The sequence below is a fragment of the Equus quagga genome, chromosome 2 (assembly GCF_021613505.1).
Source record: "Equus quagga isolate Etosha38 chromosome 2, UCLA_HA_Equagga_1.0, whole genome shotgun sequence".
In the NCBI taxonomy this organism is placed as follows: domain Eukaryota; kingdom Metazoa; phylum Chordata; class Mammalia; order Perissodactyla; family Equidae; genus Equus; species Equus quagga.
This window is the reverse complement of record NC_060268.1, coordinates 1569382-1595081: the sequence shown is the minus strand read 5'-3', so window position 1 is coordinate 1595081 and position 25700 is coordinate 1569382. Positions and strand designations below refer to the sequence as shown.

General features: G+C 38.8%; 1 protein-coding gene across 1 annotated transcript in view; it reads right to left on the bottom strand.

The window, feature by feature from the left end:
* Positions 1-6783: 6783 nt before the first annotated feature.
* Positions 6784-25700, bottom strand: part of MAP4K5 (mitogen-activated protein kinase kinase kinase kinase 5) — a 107800-nt gene continuing 88883 nt past the window's right edge. The window contains exons 23-32 of the mRNA XM_046655084.1: positions 24942-24944; positions 24744-24858; positions 24326-24384; positions 22169-22272; positions 21619-21796; positions 18692-18760; positions 16204-16296; positions 13135-13205; positions 10364-10419; positions 6784-8361 (exon numbers count right to left, since the gene is read on the bottom strand). Coding sequence (XP_046511040.1) covers positions 8274-8361; positions 10364-10419; positions 13135-13205; positions 16204-16296; positions 18692-18760; positions 21619-21796; positions 22169-22272; positions 24326-24384; positions 24744-24858; positions 24942-24944 — 836 coding nt within the window. The 3' untranslated portion in view covers positions 6784-8273. The remainder of the gene's footprint in view (positions 8362-10363; positions 10420-13134; positions 13206-16203; positions 16297-18691; positions 18761-21618; positions 21797-22168; positions 22273-24325; positions 24385-24743; positions 24859-24941; positions 24945-25700) is intronic.

Below are 25700 nucleotides of genomic sequence, written 5' to 3'. Positions count from 1 at the left end.
CCACTGCCTACATCATAGGGTCAATGTCTCCCCAGTGTGGGTCTTGGCACAGAATCTAATGAGGGTCTTTTATTGACATATAAGTACACAGAAAAAATGCATCAGTCATGAGTGTACAGCTTGCCCAGAAGTGAAAGATGGAATGTTCCCAGCCCCTTGAAAGCTGCCCCTCATGCACCATCCCAATCATTATTCCCTCACTCCTCCTCAGAGGTCACTACCATCCTGATTTCTAACCCTAAAGATTAGTGTGCTTGCTTTCAAACTTCTTTTAAGTGAAATCATGCAGTATACTTTTAATGTCTGGATTCTTATACAAAACCTTATATTTGGAGGGACTGAAATCCATGTTGTCAGTAGAAGTTCATTCTTTTTGATCCCTCTGCTGTTCTTTATGATTGTTGATTTTGAGTTGTGAATATACCACGACTTATTGATCCCTTCTACTGTAGATGGACATTTGGGTTGTTTCCAGTTTCTGGCAAGAATGAACAATGCTGCTATGAACAGTCTTGAGTGTGTCTTTCAGGGAACACGTCTTTTAGGTGTAGACCTATGATGGGAAATGCTGGGTTACAAGGTGTGTGTTCAGCTTTAGTTTCTCAAAGTGACTGTATCAATTTACATTCCTGCCAACAGTGTGTAAGAGTTCCAGTTGCTCCATATCCTCATCAGGACTTCACGCTGTCTCCTCTTTCATTTCAGTCATTCTGGCAGATGTGTAATCGCATTGTACTGTGGTTTCACTTTGTAGTGGCTTTATTGCCTAACTTGTATTTCCCTGGTAACTGATGAAGTTGAATATCTTAAGTGTTTATTGACTCCTTGGATGTTCTCTCTCTGTTTAGCTTTATTGAGGTGTATTTTACATACCATAAAATGCAGTCATTTAAATTTTGCAAATAAACGATTTTTAGTAAGTTTACAGAGTTGTGCAACTATCATCATGATCTAATTTTAGAACATTTCCATCATCTCAAAAAGAAACCTCATGCCCATTTGCAGTCACTCAATTCTCAAGCGTTGCCCCTTGTGATCACTTGTGTACTTTTTGTCTCTACAGATTTACCTTTTCCGGACATTTCATATAAACAGAATCACTGCAATATGTGATCTCTTGTGATTGGTTTCTTTCATTAACATGTTTTTGATTTTCATCCACATGGCAGCATGTACCAGTACTGTACTTTGTTCTTTTCATTGCTGAATAGTATTCCACTGCAATGGCTATGACACATCTTAATTATCTGCTTACCGGTTGGTGGATATCTGGGTTGCTTCCACTTTTTGGCTGTTGGGAATAATGCTGCAATGGACATTTGCGTACAAGTCTTTGTGTGGACATAGTTACTCTAGGGCACATACCTAGGAGTAGAATTGCTGGGTCATATGGTAAATCCATGTTTAACATTTTTAAGAAAGTGCCAAACTGTTTTCCAAAGTGTTGTACTATTTTACATTCCCACCAGCAATGTGTAAGTGCCTGTTTCTCCACAATCTCACCTATTTGTTTTTATCTTGTCTTTTTCATTTTAGCCATTTTGGAGGGGCTGTGAAACTACTGCATTGTTTTTTTTTAAATATGCATTTCTCTGATAACCAAGGAAGTTGAATATATTTCCACATATTTATTGACTACTTGGATGTTACCTTTTTGTGGAATGCCTGTTCAAAATCTTTTGACCATTTTTCTGTTGGGTTGTCTGTCTTTTTGTTATTGATTTGTGGAAGTTCTTTATATCTTCTGGGTAGGTCTTTTGTGGATATATGTAATGCAAGCCTCTTTTCCATTTTGTTGCTTGCCTCTTCATTCTTTTAAAGATGCCCTTAGATGAACAGAGTATCTTTAAGTCCATTTTATCAACTTTTTCTTGTAAGTCAAAGTCTTAATGTATTATTTAGGAAATCTTTGCTTACTCTGAGTTCATGAAGATATTATATTTTATTTTAAAAGCATTATAGTTTTATATATTTTATAATCTATTTAGTATTTTTGTTTATTGTGTGAATTTGCTGTCAAGATTAATTTGCTTTTCCATTATTGTTTTCCATATAATTTATTGAGAAGCCATCCTTTCCTTCACTCCACTGCAGTGCACCTGTCTTACACAAGGTAACCGAGTGGGGGTCTGTTCCTGGACTCGACTGTATTTCATCGTCTATCTTTGTGCCAATGTCACACTATCTTACCTGCTAGAGAAGCCTTATCCTAACTCTAGAAATGTGGCAGCCTAAGACTCACAGGTTTGTTTTTCTTCTTCAAGATTTCCTTGAGTATTCCCGGCCCTTTGAATTTTATATAATTGTAGAATCAACTTGTCAATTTCCATAAAATACCTGCTGTAGTCACACAGAATCTTTAAATCAGCTGACATGTTTGCAATATCAAACCTAACTCATTAACAGGACTTCTTTAACTTCTCTCATTAATGTTTTGTAGTTTTATACAGAGATCTTGCATGTCATTTTATTTCTTCCTAGATATTTGATGGTTTTCTATATTACAAATGGTATCCTTTTAAAATTTCCTTTTGTGTATTGCAAGTTTATGTATATGTAACTTTTTTATGTTGACAGTGCATCCAGCTGCTTTTCCAAATTCACTTATGATTTCTAACGTTTATTTGCAAACCATAGCATTTTTATTCCTTTCTAAATCTTTTAATCCTTTACTTTAATTTTATTTCTTTTTCTTAGTTTTCTTGGTTTATTGAACTGATTAGGACCTCCAAGACAATGAACGAGTGGTGAGAGTGAGAATATTGGACTTATTCCTGATGTCAATGCAGTAGGTTTTTTTTTTTTTGCTGGGAAAGATTTGCCCTGAGTTAACATCTGTTGCCAATCTTCCTCTCTCTCTCTTTTTTTTACCTCCCCAAAGCCCCAATACATAGTTGTATATTCCAGTTGCAGGTCCTGCTAGTTCTTCTATGTGAGCTGCCACCACAGCATGGCTACTGACAAGCGAGTGGTGTGGTTCTGAGCCTGGGGACTGAACCTGGGCTGCTGAAGCGGAGCATGCTGAACTTTAACCACTGGGCCATTAGGGCTGGCTCTCAATGTAGCAGATTTTTAACAAATGTTTCCTGCTTTTTTCCTAAGAAAGATGAATTAAGAACAGTCTGAAATTCTCATTAAAACCTAAAATGATCCCTTTTGCTAGGGTTGGTATGGGAGAGTTTCTTGGACCTTTGGTACAAGATATTGGTTATTTCTCTAATGAAAAAGCTTATAAGAAACTTGAAAAAAGCAGAATTAAAAAAGTTCCCTGGGGCCGGCCTGGTGGTGCAGTGGTTAAGTTCACACGTTCTGCTTCTCGGTGGCCCGGGGTCACTAGTTCGGATGCCGGGTTTGGACATGGCACCACTTGGCAAAAGCCATGCTGTGGTAGGTGTCCCACGTATAAAGTAGAGGAAGATGGGCATGGATGTTAGCTCAGGGCCAGTCTTCCTCAGCAAAAAGAGGAGGATTGGCAGCAGTTAGCTCAGGGCTAATCTTCCTCAAAAAAGAAACAAAAATCCCCCTGACAAGTCTACCAACGTGTGACACACAATGACAGGAACAACTAAAGAATGAAAATGTGCTCCTTATGCCCTCAATTAACTTCCTGGTGAAAATAAACTTCAGTGCACATGACCTCACTTAATGCTCCTAAGAGCCACATGAAGTGGCCATTATTTACTATCAACAGATAAGGAGACGGAGGCCCAGATGGGTCAGTAAGTTGTCTGAGCTAAGGGCTAAGTGCTGTGTGGTTCGAAAGTGACAACTGAGTGTTAACATTGAGACGTACAATCTATACGTGCGGTAGAAATTCTGAAACACAGACAGGGGTCTGGCTGAAGCAGTCACAGCTGTCAGGTAAAAGTTTAGCTTCACCTGAGTGCCTTGAGTGAAGTAAAGGATTTATATTTTTGGTGAAAAATCAGAATTTCGGGGTGGGGAAGCCGTTGTGAGTCCAGCAGTGAGGCTGGAATGATCATGTGCCGGTGTTCCATGGGGCTGGGAGGGGGGCAGGAGGGAAGGCTGGACAGGAGGCTTAGCCAAGAAGAGTTTGATGAAAATGCTTTCTCTCACAAGACCTTCTAATTTACTCAACCTAGTTTTCTTCCCCTGATTACGACGCCTCCTTCCACATCATGCATATGACAGCTCTACCACTTACCAGATGCCTACTCTGCGTGAGGCAGGTGGAAGGAGCTGGACTTGCTCTGTGTGTTTTCTCACTGGCTATCATGGAGCACTGGTTCAAGATTTTACTTTTAAGTTTTCTTTTCTTTCTTTTTTTTTTTTTTGAGGAAGATTAGCTCTGAGCTAAATGCTGCCAATCCTCCTTTTTGCTGAGGAAGGCTGGCCCTGAGCTAACAACCGTGCCCATCTTCCTCTACCTTATAATGTCCACCACAGCATGGCTTGCCAAGCGGCGCCATGTCTGCACCTGGGATCCAACCCAGCGAACCCAGGGCCGCCAAAGCAGAACATACGCACTTAACTGCTGTGCCACCAGGCCAGCCCCTTAAAGTTTTCTTTGACATTAAAAAAAAAATCAAATGTAGGCACACACATAAATAACCAAATAGTCCTATAAAGTTTGTCACCAAAAAAGCAGGCTCCTCTCCCACCTCTCTCACCTCAAAAACAACTTTTCCTTCTTTTAGCAGATTATTTTATTTCCATGTCACTAAATAAGCTGTTTCTTGATTTTAAAATTTTAGGTATTATCCATTGGTTTCCCACTGTGAAAGATGAGGATTGAGGTGACTTTTCTACCTCACCTCCAGAGCACCAAGTCCTGTCCCCATATAATCATGTTTCGATTTTGATTTTAATATTTACTGTTACCAAGGTTATGCCATTCAACCACTGGTCATACTTTTTCTTTTTTATACAAATTTTGCCTTCCTGGAGTTAATAACTGTCAGTTTTTTGTCTGATTTCAATTTTAGGTAAGTTTTTGCTTAGAAAAAATATCATCACTGATTGAACCCTGGGGCCCTGAGAAACAAGCCCGCACACACTTCTGATTTCAGCCTCAGGCCTTCTCTGACACTTAAGGAGTCTACCTGGGCCCAGTGCAAGGCGCAGCTTGCTCCTTCAGGAGATGATGCCCCTGGCAGCAACTCAACCAGGAGGAGTGAGAGCCGTGGATAAATGCTCCAGCCACTTGTCTTTCAGGAGACAAGTGTGGGAGCTATCACATAGCTTCTTACAAGAACTGGTGGAACTGAGCTGCCACTGTATACACAGCAAAGGCCTCAAAAATGCACCCTTTACTGACCTTATATTGACCTTTCTGCCTCATCCATCTCAGTCTCACAAGTCCCTCCATCCTATTTTCTGGGGTCTTTAAAGTAAATGATCTCCTGTGTTCATGTCTTAGCCTGGTTTAGGGGGAACCTCTCATTCTTCGCTAGTTGTCTAACTCTTAAGATACTGAGATGCATCAGGTATTTTATTAATTCAGTCTTTCTGAAAAAGTCTCTCTAGGAGCTTCTAATATACTTCAACATGTCCTCTGTGCCTGGTGGGGTATCATCCCTGGGGATCCCATCACCATCATCTGGGGATTTCCTTCATCTCTCTTCTTTGCTGAACCCCATTTTCTGCATCCTGTCTTCATTTTGCTTGGTTTATGCCCTTATTTTTAGGATGCACATCCTCTAGCTTCCTGAGAAAGGCTATATGGAAGGCAGAGTTTTTGAGACTTTGTACCACTAAAACTGTTTTCATTTTACCCTTAGGTTTGATTAACAGTTTATTTGGAGCCAGAACTTTAGGTTGGAAATTTCTTTCAGAATTTTGAAGGCAGTAACTGCTTCTGTCGAAATTCGAAGCCATTCTGATTCTTATTCCTTGGTATTTGACCGGCCGTTTCTCTTTGGAAACAGATCTCCTCTTTGACCCTGAACTTTCATCATGTGCTTTGGATGGGCTTTTTCATCCACTGTGTTCTTTCAATCTAAAACCTGAACGTCTCCAGTACTGGAGAAATTTCTTGCAATCCTCTACTGATTTCTCTTTTTTCTTTTTGGAACTCTGGGAAATTGGATACTGGGCCTCCTGGGCTGTTAATTTTCTTAACGCTTTTCCTCCAATATTTCCGTTTCTTTTTATTTTCTGAGAAATGTCTTCATCTTTATATTTTAAACCCTCTACTGAATTATTCAGCTATCATATTATTTTCCAAGAGCTCTTGTTGTTTGACAGCTTCTTTTTTCAGTATCCTACTCAATCACAGTTCAACATCTTTCCGAAGCTATTTTTCTTTTGACCTTTTCTTCATCCTGCACAGCCTGTCTGCCCTAAGTGCTCCCTCCCAGCTGTTTTCTCTTTCATGGTAGAGGCTCTCCTCAGATGTTTGATAACGCTTGGGTGTTTAGTCATTTTTAATAGCAGAGGACTAGAACACCAACCGTGCTCTGGATGTGTGGGGTGGTGGGCAGGCCAACTACGGTTTTCACTGTGCAGTTATCTAGCTGGGCAGTTTAGCTGGGACGGCTCTGATGTCAGGCTCTCTTTAGGTCTTTCCACTTGTACTGGCCGGATGGCACAGAGATGACTCTTCCAATACTGCTGGGAGGGGAAGATCTGGCTGCCGGGATTCAGTGAGAGGAGGATATTGGTCTTTGTATCCAGTACGTAAGCATCTCCTGTTTTGAGTATGGTTCCTGTCATCTATGGTATCCAGTGTCCTCAGTCCAGAGGCATGATTTAATAGACCCAAAATAAACAGCCACGCACTTACTGAAATCATATCATACGTGCATTTTTAAAAGACAAAACTTTATATTTCATTTGCATAACATTTTATTGTTTGTATATTGCATAGTGAAAAGAACAGAGTCACAAGACTCATGGTCTGGCTCAACCCCTAACTTGCTGTGTGAATTGGGTAAGTCTCTTAAATTTGCTAAATCCTTATTTCCTTGTCTGAAAAATGGAGATGATAATACCTATTGTACAGAACTGCTAAAGACTGAATGAGATAGTTATACGTTTTCCTCTCGAGTAACCGCTCAGAATAAATCCGTAGTCTGCTCCTGCTGATCCTGGCTCGTCATCTCAATGCTAATTGTTCTCAGCAAAGGCATTAAGACAACAGGTACCGGGGACATTCTAATTTGAATACTAACAACAGAAAAAGAGAAGCAAACTCAAGAAAGGCCCTATCCTCTCTTATTTTTGGAATACTGGTTTTTATAATACTTATTTAAACTATCGTATCAGGAATTCAATTTCATTTAAAGATTTTTTTTTTTCTTAAACATACTCAGAATGAATACCTACATATGTGAAAAACTCAAGACGACACACAGTTCCCTCTGGTAGAGGATAAGTGAGATACATATCACAGGCAGTTAAACACTTTTCCCTACATTAGGGATGATAATATATATAAAGATTAAGTTCTTATGCATTATCCCCAATGTAAAACAAAATCACAGGTATACTATACTGCTTGTCAAGAATACATACACATGGTGGCCACATCTAGACACAGACACTCCTTCTAACTATATTTCAATATTTCAATATCTTCTGTATGACCCCATACAACTATCTGTAGTTGAAAACACAAAACTCCCTTTTAAGGCAATTCTGGATGATATTGTAGTACAAAATACTTGTTAAGCACAATTGCATGTATGCATTGAACCTCCCAAGTACTACTCTTAAAAGGTAAACACAATTTTTATACATTATAAAAAAATTTAAGCTGCTCTGTAACCCTCCTTTACTAAAAGTTAGATACATTACACCACTCCAGCAAGAGATTAATAAATAAGGATTAAATATTCTATTTTACAAAAACATACAGAATGGCCAATGTAAAAGTGAAAGGCTTACTTGATAATTTCTTTATCAAATTATGTTCATTAAGAAGTAATAAAACATGGTAAAAAAAATGAAAAAAACTATCACTAACTCTATCTCTCTGAAGATAATCACATGAGTTATCTAAAAATATCATGGCACCCTTGTTACAAACATTATTTTTTAAAAAGACTGTGTTTCCTGGAACTAGAGAACTATTTGTCTGGTAGCTTTTATTAAGCAAACTTGATATAACCACCACACAGTGGCAAGAGATAGAAGAGCTGTTTCCAGCTACAGAAAATATTGAATTCTACCTTAAAGTACAGATCATCTGAGATATAACCCATAACAGTTAAAGAAAATTATAAAGTAGTTTGTACTGAATTTCCTTAAGATATTTTTGCCTTCAATGGAATATGTTCGTTTTCCTGTCATCTGAGATCAGTTTCTGTTGCTTAGTAACTATTTTCATGTCCAGCCAAGATGTAAAGGTTGCTGTGTGCAGTAGGATTTTCTGTTGGCCTACTTTCCAAAACGACAACCCTGCAATTAAACCAAAACAAAAGTCTTGTTTAAGAATAAAGACAGAGGCTGCATATGCTTTAGACACTGACATCTCACCAGGAAAGAACATCATCGTCCACGTTCTCCTAAGATTACATAAAGATCTCAGAAGTACAAATTCAGCTTTAGGCTTTATAGTTTAAAAAACAAACTGAATAAATTGATGAATTTATGAATATAAAATACTGAAAACATTTCAGGATAGTCTCATTATCTTATTCCAACTAAAAACAAATTTGCTTCCTCATTTAAGCCAACAACAAAAGGAATAATAAAGCTTTCGGATATACAGTAAAGGAAGTGGGTGGAAGAGAGACACCATCCAAACTGTTCTTCAAGGTATTTGAAAATAAATAGTTAAAAAAATCATGAAACGGGGCCTGTTTCTGTTGTCTTGGGAACAAGAGCAGGGAAGGAGTTCAATCAAAGGACCAATAAGAAGAAAAATCAATGAAGTGCCATATCATAGGATTTACACTGTGGGGAAGACGGATTTAAAACAAAATAAAAAATAATATACCTATGCAGAGAAAAAAGTCTAGAAGAGGAAATTGCATAAATACTTTATGTTTTTCTAGTGTATGAAGTTTATACAACTAGCATATTACTTTTATAATGAAACCAATAAAAAAGTAATATATACTTTATATTATGCATTACAGGGAAAATAAAATTACCTATAATCCAACTGTCCAGAGTTAACCATTATTAATATTTTGACACACTTAGGTTTTTTTTTCCTAGACACAAATATCTATCTTTAAACAACAATACAATTTTTTAAACCACCTTAAAAGTTAAGACAAAACAAAAACTTTGCTTAAGATATGGATCTTAAAATCAAGGAGATGCCCAAGTAAGAAGATAACCAGAATAAGGCAAAGATCTAAGAAAGCAGTTTTTTAGGACAAATAGTGACAGAGAATGGAGAAACAATACAGACAAAGAAGGGAATAGTTGCAGGTGGAAGGAGAGAAGTGAGGAGAAGCGGCTTCGGTGCCCCTCTGTTCAGCAGAATTCTCCCACACCAGGTCTCCTTCAGGCACTCTTCGTGCCAGCATCATCAGGTGATCCACAATTCTTTTGCCAGCCCTTCCTGTGGAAGCAAAGAGCCTCCCAATCTGGAATCACCTAGCAGGTGGTCCTCAAACCTTTCTCTCTCTCTGTCTTACAGGACTAATTGCTAAGTTGCATGCTCTGTGGGTTTACCTTTTCTACTCATTAAGGTAGTTGCCATTAAAAAAAATCCTTTTTCTCCCTACCAGAGTCTCTCTAACATTTTTATGGAGTCATAACTCCATTTCCTCCCATTTCCTTAAGTCTAATATTTAAGCAATGCTCCTGTGACTAGAGCTTCTCAATCCTTGCCCAGGACGAATGCATACTACTATACCAATTCTGCTGCAGTAACAACTTTTGGCAGGAAAATAGGAAGGAATGGGTATTTTATTAGTTGTAGAGGTAGACTTTATAGACTTTGGAGAACAAAAGCTACTAAATGTTTTTCACAAGATGGTGCAGTTTTGGAACTTGTCTTCCATTTTAACCAGAGACCACATAATTCCTTCTAATTTAGACTGACCTCAGACACTGAGTGGAATATCTTCGGATACAAAAGCAAATGTCAGGAGGTGCATATTCTGTTGGATTCATATAGTAATGGTTAACAGAGGGTAACATGCAAGGAGGAAATGATGAAAACAAAGGAGCATGGAGTATGTTACGGGCCCAGGGACATCAGCATGTGTTAACACCTTTGTCTTGGCTGATGTAACATCTCTAGAATCACGATCCTCACTGACAAAAGACTGCTTCATCGACTAATTAAAATATCATTCCTTCAATAAAGATATGGGGAAATTTCTCTCTGTTGCTGAGCCCTCTGGGTTTTGTGTGAAACACAGCCACAGGCTGACAGTATAATTAAGAACACAACCACTGAACTCCTTTGGTAATTAAAGTAAAACCACCAAACTATTACCTGTCTGATCCTAGTAAGCGGAAAACTCTTGTTTCATCTGAAATCTCCTGGGTAACCTACGAAAGAAAATACCTATCAGTTAATATCTTAGTCCTCATATTATTTAAATAATTTAAAAATCATTTAGGTGAGAAATTATTAAACAGAATAATTTTTGATAGACTTAATTCCTCAAGTGAAATTTCAGTAAGTTTTTTTTTCTACCTATTAGCTGAAATAAACCAACATTTATGGAACATCTGGTATGGGTCAGGTACTTCCCTTAGAACTCTGTGATATTATTATAATTCCCATATTATTGAAGAAAAACTAAGGCTCAGAGGTTAAGTAACTTGCTGAAGGTCATACAACTGATAGACCCATGATTTGAATTCAGCTTTGCTGGATTGCAGGGCCCCTACTCCTTCCTTTATGTCCGGGTGCAGATGCTCAAGGTGGTGCCCCAAGGCCCACCCAGTGTTGGCTGAGCCGTGGTGGACTTCCTCACGCCAGTGTCTTACATTAGTGTATCTGTGGTGCTCCTCTGCTGTTTTCTCCAAAGCTGTAGAAGAAGGTACTCAGCCATGCGCAGGTACTATTTCAAAGTGTGGGGGGTGTACACCCTGGGGCAACCCTTACCCAACAGCAGTTGATGTATAAACACACCAGCCTCCCCACCTTCAAAGGAGTCAATTCTGAGGTGTGTTCTACACCATTCCTCAGTGGTCCCTATGGGATTAAGTCTTGGTTGCCCATAGTGGGAAGCAGTTTATCAATATGATCTTTATTGGCTTTTTGCCTCTTCCCATCTTATATTCCTCACTCCATCACCTGTCTTCTGGGATCTACTCCAAAATAAACTACCCGCACCTGAGTCCTTGTCTTAAAGGTCAGCTTTTGGAGGAACCCAAACTATGACAGCGTGGATATAAAATAAGTATAAAAATAGTCTGCCATCAATAAATTTGCAGCCTAGCTGGGAAGAGAGAATTAATAAACTTGAATCAGAAAATAAATTAGGTGCTGTATTAGGTGGAGCTAATTTTCAGAATATTAAGTTCAGAAATGTTCCAATCATTGTGGACTGGAGTGGCTGAATATTACTTTATGATATTAGAGCTGGACCCAAATTGAAGGATAAGAACATAAGCAGAGGGCCAGCCGGGTGGTGCAGCGGTTAAGTGCACATGTTCCACTTCGGTGGCCCGGGGTTCGCCCGTCGCATCCTGGGTGCGGACATGGCACTGCTTGGCAAGCCATGCTGTGGTAGGCGTCCCACGTATAAAGCAGAGGAAGATAGGCACAGATGTTAGCTCAGGGCCAGTCTTCCTTAGCAAAAAGAGGAGGATTGGCAGCAGATGTTAGCTCAGGGCTAATCTTCCTCAAAAAAAACCACATAAGCAGAAAGAAAGAGGTAAGCAAGATGAGTTAAAAATAGGAAACAGAATCTGTACTTGAGACAGTGAACAACAGGTATCCTCTATAGCTTTCTAACCACAGGAGTGACACAATGAATACAGCATCTAAGGACAATTAATCTTAAGGCATTAAGTAGGACTGTAGGCTTCACTAAATGCAGAGACCTGGTGTCATTTGGTGACACGTGTCGGTAAGTAGATAAACTGAGATATTCAAAGACGGCTGATTTATGTCATTTCCTCTTGGAAGCATTCTAATTCTGCATTCAGATAAGAGGTGGAAACACTCAATTACATATAAATAAGAGCGTGGATAAAACAAGAGGCAATTCAAATATAAGATTTTAAGCTTTTAAAATAAATCCACAAATTTGTGAGGCCCTGCTGTACAATAATTACTCAGGTACTCACACAAATGGGAAATGGCTGTTAGTATGGTCCTTATAGCCACGTGTGTGTAGTGATGTTTGGATCAATGAGGGACAGCATATACAATGACAGTCCCTTAAGATTAGCACCATAGAGCCTTGCAGTGTGGTAGGCTGCACCATCTAGGTTTGTGGAAGTCACTCTATGACCTTGACAAAACAACAAAATCACCTAATGACGCATTTCTCAGAACGTATCCCTGGCGTTAAGCGACACGTGACTGTATTAGGACTCATCTCTCAAGCAGGAGTCCAAGTCCATCTCTTGTGTGAAACGCATCCATTATCTCAGTTGGAAGAGATTTTTGGAGACCCTTCGAATCCAGCCTCTGCCACATAACTAGCTACTAGTTACTTAACCACTCTGAGCCTGTAACAGTGGGAATATGAATAGTCCCTAACCCCACAGGATTATTAGCCTTAGATAAACTCATGTTTGTGAAGTGTCGGGACATAGATGCTACACGGTAGACGTTATTTATAATTGTACTTCCCTGTGTCCTACAGTGCTGTAATAATAGCATCTTGTATGTAGTTGGTACTCAATTAATATTTACTAAATGAGTAGATTTTCTTAGATTTTTCCCTAGTCCTGTAATCCAGTACATATTAATTCAGAACATTAAATATAATACTAAAAAAGAAGCTACACATTTATAGATTATGGAAAAGTCTTATTGAGTTTAGTAAGCTTAGCAACCACATTTACAAATTACAGATCAGAGGGCTGCAACTGTATAAACTCATGTTTGACAATTCCTTGTGGCCACTGAGAGTTAAACAATAAATACAAAACTGAACATTATTTGGAGGGAAAATAGCCATTTTGCTCTACCAGCTCATGGCATTATAGGAATGTGGTTTCAGAGAGAAAATGCACAAAATGAACGTTTCAACATTTGCGATCTTTAGTGGAAATCACTGCAGGTAATCTGAGAAACCTTACCTCATCTGATTTGAAGCTTTTACCCTGCATTCCGTGTTTCCAGAAAGCCAGCACGCTGTCTTGAAGGCACACTGAAAAAGATGAGAGACGATCGAGGCTCAGATGGAGCAGGGTACCTCATCATACGTTTTCCTCAACTGTTGTCAATAAGTGCAAATGTAAGGCCATTCAAGTGCCTGTGCAAAATCCTCCTGTGCAGACCACCAGTTCCCACCATTTCCGTCGCTGAGGCAGCCTGAGCTCACATCATTTACGGAGGCAGAGGTGTGAGCTTTTCAAAGACATATGTGACAGACATTCATTCAAACATTGGCTAACTGCTGATGAGCTGGAGATCAGCACAATTTGTCTTTCATGTACGTAGATGAATAAAATAATAAAAACATGTATAACTGGTTTTTTGGATAAAAATGGTCATTTAAATATTGTCATATATTTAGAAGTAGCTATTAAGGAAGCATCTTTTATGTTCACGTTTTCCCTGTTACAAAATTAATTTTTAAAAATAAACCTGTCTCACAATCCAACCTTTAACCCCGCACCGAACATTTATGATGTGCGAGCCAGTGCCTATTGGGAGGGACTGTCAGTTATAGCACGCACTGCTGCGGCCCCAGCCCAGCCTCCTCAGGCCACTGGAGCCCCCTGGACCTTTGCCCTGGCTTCACAGGCCTCGCTGCCCATATGAGAAGTCACGGATTTGAGCCAAGCTTGCCGCCTTCTCCATGGGTTTGGATTCAGGAGTGACCATGACCCCAAAGTGTGGTCACCACATGGCATGGCATAGCCCTCCTGCCTGCCACTCATCTCCCACGCTCCCAGGGTGGCCTGAAGGTCCTGGCGGGATACCTGTTCTCGCTGTGCCTTGTCCATCCCTGTGTCCTGCGTGGTGCCAAGCACAGGCCTGGGCCCTCTGAGGCACCCATACGAGGCCACTTAGCAGGCCAGAAACAGAGTGGGAAAATCCCCCAGACAGGGAAGAGCGGGGCCTCTGGGCCCTTCCTGGCAGGGGGCTGGGGTCATTAAAGCACAGTGGGGGTGGAAAAAGAATGAGGGAGAGAACCATGTGATTGTTGGAGAGTAGCCAAATGTCCTACACCAGTAAAGATGATGGGAGAAACTTATTACATTTCTTATTAGAATACTGACTCTGTAAAAAGTTAATGTAAGAATATTCTGGGGGCTGGCCTGGTGGCGTAGTGGTTAAACTTGTGTGCTCTGCTTCAGAGGCTCGGGATTTGCAGGTTCGGATCCCGGGTACGGACCTATGCATTGCTCATCAAGCCATGCTGTGGCAACGTCCCACATTCGAAATAGAGGAAGACTGCCACAGATTTAGCTCAGGAACAATCTTCCTTGAGCAAAAAGAGGAGGATTGGCAACAGATGTTAGCTCAGGGCCAATTTTCCTCACCAAAACAAGAAAGGGGAAGAAAAAGAATGTTCTGGAAACATAATTTAGCTCAATAAAAATACAAGTACTTTACAATAACAAATCACACAAGTTTCACTAACTGTGACAAATAAAAAACCCAGTTATTGCTTTTATTTTTAAAAGGTGATTTAAATGGGTTCTTTTTACCCAAGAGGATCTTGTAATTATTCTAAGGTTCACTGGCAAGGAGAGATGGTAGCCTAGGAGGAACAAACTTTTGTGTAACAATTATAATTCCCTAAAAAATTTGGGACATGAAAAAGTTGAGGTACCAGTGTGTGTCAATTAAAATGAAAGAAGAACTAAAGATCTATATGTCAGAATCTCTACTGAAAATATTAAATCTTAGAAACTGGCATATAACATCCAGCACATAAAGGAGTAAAAGAAGAAACCAGTTCCCAAACTCCTCCTGTCCTGGCATGTACAGAAAGTTCAGGTGTCTGCTTCAATAAATTAAATTTTCCAATCATAAGCAAATTATTTTTATGTAAAATGTTTACACAGAGGGATGAACATACTTTGCAACAGGGCAAAACTTCAATTGAGAAACCATTCAAATATTAAAAAATAAACTTTCTAAATAATAAGAAACATGTTTTTAAATGTATATACATTTAACTATAAAATATACATAATTTTTATGTCCCCAAATAAAAAACTGCCAACTTGTTCTAACTATTTTTGACTTATGGAAGAATCATATCTTAAATTGTTCAAAATGTTTCCAGCCGTGGTATTTCGTGTGTGTGTGTGTGAAGAAGACTGTCACTGAGCTAACATCCATGCCAGTCTTTCTCTATTTTGTACATGGGACACCCCCACAGCATGGCTTGATGAGTGGTGCACAGGTCCATGCCCAGGATCTGAAACTGCAAACCCCAGGCAGCCACCAAAGTGGAGTGCACAAACTTAACCACTATGCCACTGGGCTGGCCTCGAGTCACAGTATTTTTTCCATAGGTCCTATCACTCTTGGGGAAAATACTTACTGACATATAATCAATGAGGATGCAAACAATAATAAAATATAATTTTTATCATAAAACCAATGAGTATAACAGAGTAAAACATTCATTGACAAGGAAGCAAATTAAAATGGCATATTAGTTTCCAAGTCCATTGGGAAACTAGTTATTTATATATAAATAAACGTAAAAGCAATAACCATCAACACACACCAACCAGACTCTTACACAACAAAGAATTATAGCATATTGAACACCACTGATCACATCACACAAATATACCTTCATGATTTGGAAAGAACTGGGAGAAGTATAATTCACAGCAAAGGGAACAATGAACAGAAACTTAAAAAATGATTTCAAGTTTCAAACATTCAGGAAATGAGAATAAAAAATTTCTTATGGTCTAGACCTACACTGTCCAATATGATAACAACTAGCCACAGATGGCTATTTACATTAATTAAAATTTAAAAAATTAAAATGTAGTACTAGCCATGTTTCAAGTACTTAACAGGTGTGGTTAATGACCACTGTATTTAAGAACATGGAGAACATTCTATATCACAGAAACTTCTATGAGACAGTGCTGGTCTTGACAAACTTAAGTACATAATGAACAAAAAACCAAGTATTCTAAACGTATTATTAAAAAAAAGAGACTTACCTACAGATTCAATGCGAAAATCAAAACTTAGTTCAGAGGCCAGTTTCTTACTTGATTTTAGTTTTCCTTGTAGATTTACAATTTTTACAAATTCTTAAAAAAAGAAAAAACAAGTCAAGACTGGAAAATGCAAATCTGCTAAAATAAACAATGATATGTGAATTTTACTTTACACAAATATAGAATAATATTCTTAATAAAGTTCAACTATTTATCTTGATTCAAGCATGCCCAGTGAGAAACAAGCATTAACGTGTTTTACAAGATATACCATAAGAGTGCCTCCTTCATTAAATGGCAATTCCACTGCTCTTTTTTATTTGGTGAGGAAGATTGGCCCTCAGCTAACATCTGCTGCCAATCTTCCTCTTTTTGCTGAGGAAGACTGGCCCTGAGCTAACACCTGTGCCCATCTTCCTCTATTTTGTATGTGGGACACCCACCACAGCATGGCTTGATGAGTGGAGTAGGTCTGTGCCTGGGATCTGAACCTGTGAACCCTGGGCTGCTGAAGTGGAGCACGTGAATTTAACTACTATGTCACTGGGCTGGCCCCTGCACTGCTATTTTTTTCCTTTTTATATAGTATATATTGAATGCTTACATTTCCATATTTTAAGAAGTACAGTCTTTCTTTAAAAGTGGTGGCCCTGGTGCCCAAATATCGAGCAATAAGAGCTGATTTTTCCCTTCCCGATTACACAGCACATGGTCAGTAATATATGCGGTCCCCCATGGCCTCAGTATATGAATAGTCTTCTACAGATGTAGGTACACGGGGCAGCACAGTGCTCTCAAGAGTCACAACTTCATTATAAGTAAACTCTGGGGTGGGGAGTGTATATAAGTAATTCTGTTTCCCTTCCACGGATTTGTTTTTTCATTTGCTGTTCTTCGCTTCGGCCTGAAGACTCCTTCTCGCTGCCCTGCTTTCTTACCTGTCTACCTGATTTCTGATTACAGCCTATCTCCGTTGCTGCTTACTAAAACCGATTTACACCATATAGCTGACAACTCACTTTTGAAGTACTACACTGCTCCCTCAAAAAAGAAAACCCACAAGACAGTCAACTTTTCCATTTACCTTGAATAATTGGGAAATGGAGGGTCTGGTTGATCAAAGGTTTTAAAGTTTTTTTGATAAAATATATAAATTAAAATGAAAACTAAGCGCAATTTATTTTCCTTGGACGACTCAGAAGGTATTTAGGGATTTAACGTTGAAGGTTCAACATTATTAAAACTAAATTCTGATTATCTGATTATTTGGTTAATCAGTACAGAACTTTGTTCTTGCTTGGGTAAAAAAGAATTGATTCAATTCACTTAAGGGTAACCAAATAACACTTCAATCTTGTCAGTATTCAAAGAATCAAAAGTCCCTCAAGAAGGGGTGATGGGCAAATAAAACACTGGGTTTTGGTTTACTTATCTATAGTATTAGATGATCTTTAAGATCCTATAAGGTAAATCCACCAGGGAACCCTTCAGAGAATAGAAATTAGGACAGACATAAGGCAAATTCAGTACTAGAACAATTTTTAAAATAACCCTGAACACCGACGGCAGGTCTAGTAATTTAAAAAATATTGGAATGGATGAAACATAGCAAATATTGCCAAGTTTCAAGTATAACTCCAAGTCTAGGTGAATTTCACCTTGCAAGATTCATTGCATAAAAATGAGGTGGGTTTTAAGAACCAAAGTACTTCGGGGCTGGCCCCGTGGCCGAGTTCGCGTGCTCTGCTGCAGGCGGCCCAGTGTTTCGTTGGTTCGAATCCTGGGCGCGGACATGGCACGGCTCATCAAGCCACGCTGAGGCAGCATCCCACAAACCACAACTAGAAGGACCCACAGTGAAGAATATACAACTATGTACTGGGGGGCTTTGGGGAGAAAAAAGGAAAAAAAATAAAATCTTTAAAAAAAAAAAAAAAAAGAACCAAAGTACTTCGTTTGCAAAACTGAAATAAGACCTGTGGTTAAAGTTTCTTCTGCTTCTCTACTGCTTACAGTGCAACAGACTCCTATCAATAGCATCTCTCTCTGCCCCAAAAGAGCCACCACTTGCAGGTCAAAGTGTCAAATCTGTCTGAGTGTTAGAATCTCACTCTGACATGATTCCAAAGCTTATGTTACATGACTGTAAGTGACCATCTCACTATAACCTTGTTTTATCATTAATTATAATGAGGTATGAAAAAAACTCTCAGAATAGTTTTATAGAGAATTTTACCCCAAGGTTATGGTGAACTATTCTGACATAACATTTCCAAGTAGGCCAAAGAAAATACAGCAAAAAGTCACAGAGGATAGTATTGACAAACAGATCACTATATCTCTAGCCAACTGAGGTTTCATCAATAAAATAAGGCCACTTAAGGTGGAAATATGGAAATCTTGAATTATAGTTTAATAGAATCAATTCCATGCAAAGATCTGTTCTATCAAGTAGTATGCTCAGAATAAACTTTATAATAGTACTTACTATCTAAACACACTAGAACGGTATCTCTCTCCAGCTGTGTTACATGAATGGAATCTAACTGCTGGCTGCCTTAGGGGGAAAAAAAACAAGGTTACAGTTACACAACATGCTTTAAAAATTAGAGCTTAGGAAAGAAACACAAATTCTGACTTTTTCTGTGATTTAAAACTAGTCTTTGAAATTTAACACAAATTATATTTTGTAATGATATTTTATCTTTTCAAAATGCATGTAGGTCAATTTAGGAGAACAACATTAAGTCCTAAGCATGGCTAACTGAGCTGAGAAAAGTTAATATTACATTTAATTAATACCACCGCTAGTTCTGGAAAGGTGAATTACAAAAATACAATGAAGAAAGGGTGAATATGGAGACGGAAGTAAGATGCGTACTGCACAGAAACTAGATTCTGCTCTGCATTTCTCAGGAGCCAATGGGAAGGTTGGTTAGGTGGTCACCATCCTTGTAACTCAGCAAAGGCAAAAGGATTCATGACTGTGATCAGAGAGAAATTTCCTGGTGTAGGGTGGGGTGTGTGTCTAGGACACCGAGTAACATAATGGACAATATTGTCAACATCATCTTTGCAGGAAGCAACTTTCACTCCTTTGCTGATATTCAGAGGGCTGCTTCTTTTAACATCTGCTAATAGATGTGATGACATCTTCGAAAACATTTTTGGTAAAACAATTCATTTTAGACACTCGTTTAATTGAGTGGTATAGCTGGATCTAAGAAAAGAGTTTAGATTATTTAGAGCCGTCATTCTTAACCTCGTCTCTCTGGGAAGCCTACGGATGCTCTCCCTCAAGAACTGCACATGTGAACATTAACAAAAAATTTTATATATTATTTTGAGGTGTTTGTGGACCTTTCAAAGCCCATACATAGTGAAGAATCCAGACTTAGAAAATTGATAAACTGTTGGTCCCTCAGGCAACACTCCAAAAAGTAGTTTTTCTCAGTAAATCTATGTTCATGCATTTATTCAATAAAAATTTATGGGGTGCTGAGGACATGCTAAGCACCATCCTTGGAGATAAGGATACCGTGGTAAGAAATGAGACTAAGACTGAAAGAATGTTGGACTAGGAGTTCATTTTAACTGTTACAACTGCTGCCAATCAGGCCTGGCCTCAACAGTGAACACAGCCGGGAGGCAGATTAACCAGCACTGTGAGTATGCAGAACCCTAGTGGGATACCTCTGCCTGAGGGCTATCTGAACGATTACCCTCAGGCGGTGTCCCAGCTCTCCCCAGGCTGTCACTTTGGGTCTACCTTAATTTTGGCCTAGAAAATGTTAAAAGTAGGTAGAAGAGTATGCCTCAGGCATTAAAAACCAAACCAAACAACAAAAAAAGCCTCACTGCCCTGCTACCCCCAGCCCACCAATTCACAAGACAACTCCTTGAGCGCTATGACGTCCTAATATGATGCAGAAGAAAGTGGCTGCAAACACACTTTAGATAAGGGTATGAAATGACTCGCTCTATACTATTATTATATATCAACCAGTAAAAAATGTTGGGGTGTCTGACAAAAAAGATATTGGTTTTAAACAAATTGATCTATAACCCTTCTTTTTAGCAGTAACTACTAACAGGAACAGGTTTCTGTTTGGGCTACTTAGATTTCATGACAGTTAAACAATGTGATCTGCACCTTTCTCTTAGCTGTACCAGGAGGGTATGCACCTGACTCAACAAACAGTATTAAACAATAAATTAAAAAGAAAGGTGGGGTGCAGGTGGAGGGGGAGGGCACAGAGTACATTCCTATTTGATTCCACTGGAGGTTATGACTCGGTCCATAAAAAGAGTGGTCACAGTCCAGTGCATGCTGGACAGGGTTGTACTGGCTTCTTTAATTTTCAGGAATTTTGTGGGCTGTATGACATCACGTTGCTAGTTTGAAACTGGCCATGCTGGGAGTATTCATACCACAGAAACAGGCAACTGCTGCAAACCAGGCTTCTCTGCACCCCAAGAGCCTGTTGTTACACATTTCCCAGGACACCACTAGTTCATACCAATTCTTATTCTGAAGGTGACACTAGTGTTGTTCTATGTGAACCTCAACAGCTGGGTTGTCTAGAGTTCTTGTAATTTAGCCTATATAGGACCAAAGCCAAAGACACTTAATAAGCATCAAACTTAGGATATTTGTAACAGACAAGGTGATAAAGAATATAATAGTGTCAGTAATGAAATCGCTATAACTATAACTTGCTTGATTCATATGTAAAAATGGCTTGATAAACCTGGGGTTAGAAATGATCAAACAATACACTAGCACACAAACAGTAAACTAGCAAAATGAAGACTCCCATCATTTTCTTTATTATGTAGATTTAAAAAATGAATCCTTGATTGATTTGTTCCATTTTAAAGTTCAAGAATAACCTTCCTAGCCTTTTCAGAGCTTTCACTGAGACATGTCTGATAAAATCCTAGGCTGGGGAACCATTCTCAGAAAGTGCACGAGAGATTTCCCTGTATCTTTAAATGGTAAAGCCTGGAGGTCACATGGGAGAAGCTTCTATCAAGTCTGAGAAGCACTTGAACTCAATGATTCTAAGAAGTGTGTGTGTGGGGGGGGGGGAACCTAAGAAAAAAAGTAAATCTCTTTGCTTGAAAAGCTGATAAAACTTGAAAACTTAATTATTTAGTAAGTCCAAAGATTAACTGGTAACAACTAAGACCTTTCAACATCAGGAATCATTAAAATTTTCTTTGGTAAAATAATTTGTCTCAAATTGCCTCAGGCAAACAGAGATCATAATGTATATGTACATGATCCTCTGGGCTTATGTGGGAAACTATGTTCTGAATCTTTACTTGAATGAGCCCATGCTGGCTGAAACAATTCTGCTTCTTTTATGTACAAATGCATCAATATTTTAACTTAAGGAAAAAAACACTTACCTGCACCAATTTCTGTAAACCACGAAGATGCCGAGTTCAAGTTGATTGTCTCAAATTGAACAACCTGATTTGGTTCGGTGCCCTTGCTAATAGCTACACAGACCATAGGGTACTCCTGTTCTGGGATGACCAGCATTTCAAAAACTTTCAAAGGACTTGGCAAAGGAAAATCGAAGTGCTGCAAAAATAAACAACAGAAGTATAACTGAGAAACAACTCCCCATCCATGTTGTTGAATAAAGTCAAGGGAAAGGCTCTCATTTTCTTGACTGATCTAATTCTAAAAAATGACTACCTCTAAAATGATCATGATGAGGATGAGTTTTCTATAAAAATATGTTTTAGAGAATTGGCCATATTCATCTTTATGGCTGTGATGCTTCTGGAAGTTTACTTAACAGGAACAAAAAAACCCCTAAACCAAATAAACACCTATAAATAACAACAAATAGGCTGACCCTAGATAGTAGCAATGTGATCTTACAATTTCAGCTTCTGTTATACACTAGTGTTTTCTAAAGAAGAAAAACATAAATGAAGCACTATATACCTTTATCAACATGAACTTCTGCATTGGCTCATACCACTGCAGTAAAACAATTCCAGATTGTAAAGCTCCACAGAGGTATTTATGTCCTGTGTAAGGGTTTCTGACTGGAAAGAAAGAAAACAAGACACCCCAAAACATTGAGTACTTTTATATGAAAACATAATTAGTTAAAAGCATCACCTGAGCTATACTCACCTAAAAGTGAACTCAGCTCTCTTTATAAAGGCAGTGCTGATACGTGGGGAAACAATGCGACATGGCCTGCCATCAATACCAAAATATGGAGGAAAAAGAAACTATCTGGAGGGCTTATTGAGCTGATAAGGGGAATTACTGTTTCTGTTCACCGGGATGTGAGAGTGGGCAAAAGTAAGAAGACCATGTCTTTTCTTGTGGATTTGTGACCCTGTCCTTTTCACTTTCCTATCTCAATCTTAAATCACATACATTTACTTCTAAACATCTTTAATAGACTAGGTTCTTAAACACAGGAACTTTTTACAGGAACAATTTTTAAGCTCTGAAACACCTAAACTATTAGTGCAACCTGAAGAGCTGCTTCTTAGGTAAACTGACTAAAAGAGTGAATTCTGGCAAGAAGTCTAGGAGGCAAGTGAAATCTAAGATTTCATTTCTGGTACAGTAGTTTACAGCTGTCCACTTAAGACAGACGAAAATAACTTACTGTTTTACATTGTACTAAAGATGTGACTTCCTTGACTCAAATCTACAAAAACTCATATTGGTCTTTCCTTCTCCCCAATTTGACTCCCATCAACAATAATGTATACTGATTATAAGAGTAGTTATTTGCAATAAGCTCTATCTTAATATGTTTATGAGTTTCTATCTTAGATTGTAAGCTTCTATACCTTTCCTGAGTCATAGATCTTATGCATCTGATAGCAGATATGGCCCTGATTCTCCCTAGAAGAATGCTCACAAAATTTGCTTGTAACTAGAGAGTATGCTGTGAAACTATGTAGCACAAAGATCAATGTGTAAGCTCACTGATTAAACAAAAAGAATAAACAGGAAGTTAAGAGCCCAGGATCTGAAGTCATGGACTGGATCTGATCCGGGTTCTGTTATTTACTAGTGACATAACAAGTATCATGGGGTTGTTTTAGGGTTAAGCGACATAGGATAAGTCTATAGTAGGAATTTAACCCTGCCCAAAGAGAGGTCTGGCCTTTGTCCTCCCTTTTGGGAGGTGATTTCTAAGCCTCAGCAACGTCATGGCTGATAGGCTGGGGCCTTGGGTCACTGGAAAGTTGAACAATATGGTTTAGAGTAGGGGCTGGCAACACTGGACAGTCTTGGGGGGGGGGGGGGGGATGGTCATGCCAGAAAGACCAACAATGTGATTTAGGGTAGGGGCTTTGGGTCACGAAGTAGCAGTTGACCTCCAGATGGACTGGATACTGAGATCAACCATGCAGGGAATCAATCATGCCTACATGATGAAGCCCCAATAAAAACTTGAGACACTGAGGTTGGAGTAAGCTTCTCTGGTTGGCAATGCTCTGTGTGTACTGCCACACCTCACTGCCAGAAAAGTGACGCTCTCCATTACTCCGCAGGGAGAGGACAACAGAAGCTGTATGTCTGGTACTTTTCCTGGACTCTGCCCTCTGCACTCCCTCCCTTGGCTGATTTTAATCTCTATCCTTTCCCTGCAGTAAACCATAACCACGAGCATAACCACTTCTGGTGAGTTCTGTGAGTCCTTCTAGCGAAGCTTTGATCATGAGGGTGATTTTGGGAACCCCCAAACCTGCAGTTGCTATCAGAAGTGAGGGTGGTCTCGTGTGGACTGTTCCCTCTAACTTTATAGTTGACTAAACTCCTGCAATAATAATGTTCATAGAACACTAAGAAGTAACCGTTAAATACATGAAAGGCAGGCTATTAGCAGAGACACAGCCTCAGGGACTATGCTAGAACACTCTAGGAACATTATGCTCTGAGAAAGCATTAGGCCGTTACCTCCAAGCATTTTTATGCCATGTCACGCTATACATTCTTGTGCTTCAATGGCCCCTTAACTCCTTATTACAAACAAATATAAACCTATTGCTACTGTAAGGCTCTTCAGATAATTTTAAAGATGTTAAAAGTTCTAACCATCCAGTTTGAGAAACAGCATTTACTCACCTATGCAACATTTGTGGCAGCCTTTTGTATCAGGAATCTTTGTTGTTAAAGCGAACTTTCTGAAAACATAGGACAACATAAATGTACTCTACTGCAGTGCTTCCCAGTGATCTGTGGATCAGGTGCATCAGAACCAGTCAAGAAGCTTTAAAAAAAAACTGTCTTGGACTCTGACCCCAAACTATCTGATTTTATAGGACTGAGGCAGGGTCTGGGAGTCTGTAATAAAACTTCTACAGGTGACCCTCATGGACAGTCACAGTAAGGAAACACTGCCCTTTTGAATTCTAGATGACACGCACTTTAGTGTAAACTACCTTTCAAAATTAAGACAAAGGACATTTTTTAGTGGGCAAGGAATACTGGCTGTTTTAAAAACGGACGCTGACTCTCTCAATAGAAGCAAAATATTTTGTACCTTGGTAGTATGCGGTCTGGAAACCTATGAGTCTGAATGTGGGCAGCTAATCCTGGTTTTTTGGCTTGTTCAAACAAAGCTATAAGATTATGAGAGTACAGTTGAAAGGTTTTTCCTATAAAAGAGAAACAAATTACTCTCATTAGAATCATTTACAGAAAAGAAATATAATTTTCAAGCAAAAGAAAACATAATTACCTTCTAAAATGAGGAGTCCAGAAATGTTCAAAAAGCCAAGCAAAATAGAAAAACACATACAAAAAAAACAAACAAAAAACCCAGTTAATACTATTTTGAAAGATAATAGGAAAATGAGCTTTAAGAAAGTAGATAATTGTGTTTCCTAATACACAAATTAGGTAGAATATATCAGTGTTCTGGGTAGAATATATATAAACCTTAATGAAGCCAGCAGAGAAAGAGAAATTGTTAAACACTGCTGCATAATGGATTGAGCTACAGTGATGCACATGTGATTATTTTAGTATAACATGGAAAATTCTATAAAACTATATTACATTATCTTTCTGGGGTAGATCTATTTATCAATAGTTTATCAAATTACCTTGGATTAAAACTGTGAATGAAGTCTTAAATGTAACAGACTGAAATACTAAGAAAAGTAAAACAAACTAATATTACGTGCCATAATACAAGGATAACAGAGCTACAGTTTGCATATAATCAAAACTACAGCTGTGTTAAGCAGGGGGAGATATGGTAAACATCTTCTGATTCCTTATCATACATGGTATGGTACTAGAACAACACAAAACATCCACTATTAGAAAACATAAATCTCTATACAGTCTTATCCTCAACAAAATTCTCTGCATTTTCTCAGAATTCTGCCTAACACCACACCCCTCTTCCTCTGCCCATCCCCCATACACACAGCCAGCTATCGAAGCAGGTGCCTGTGCGTACGTGTGCACATCCACACACACGCAGCCCTTA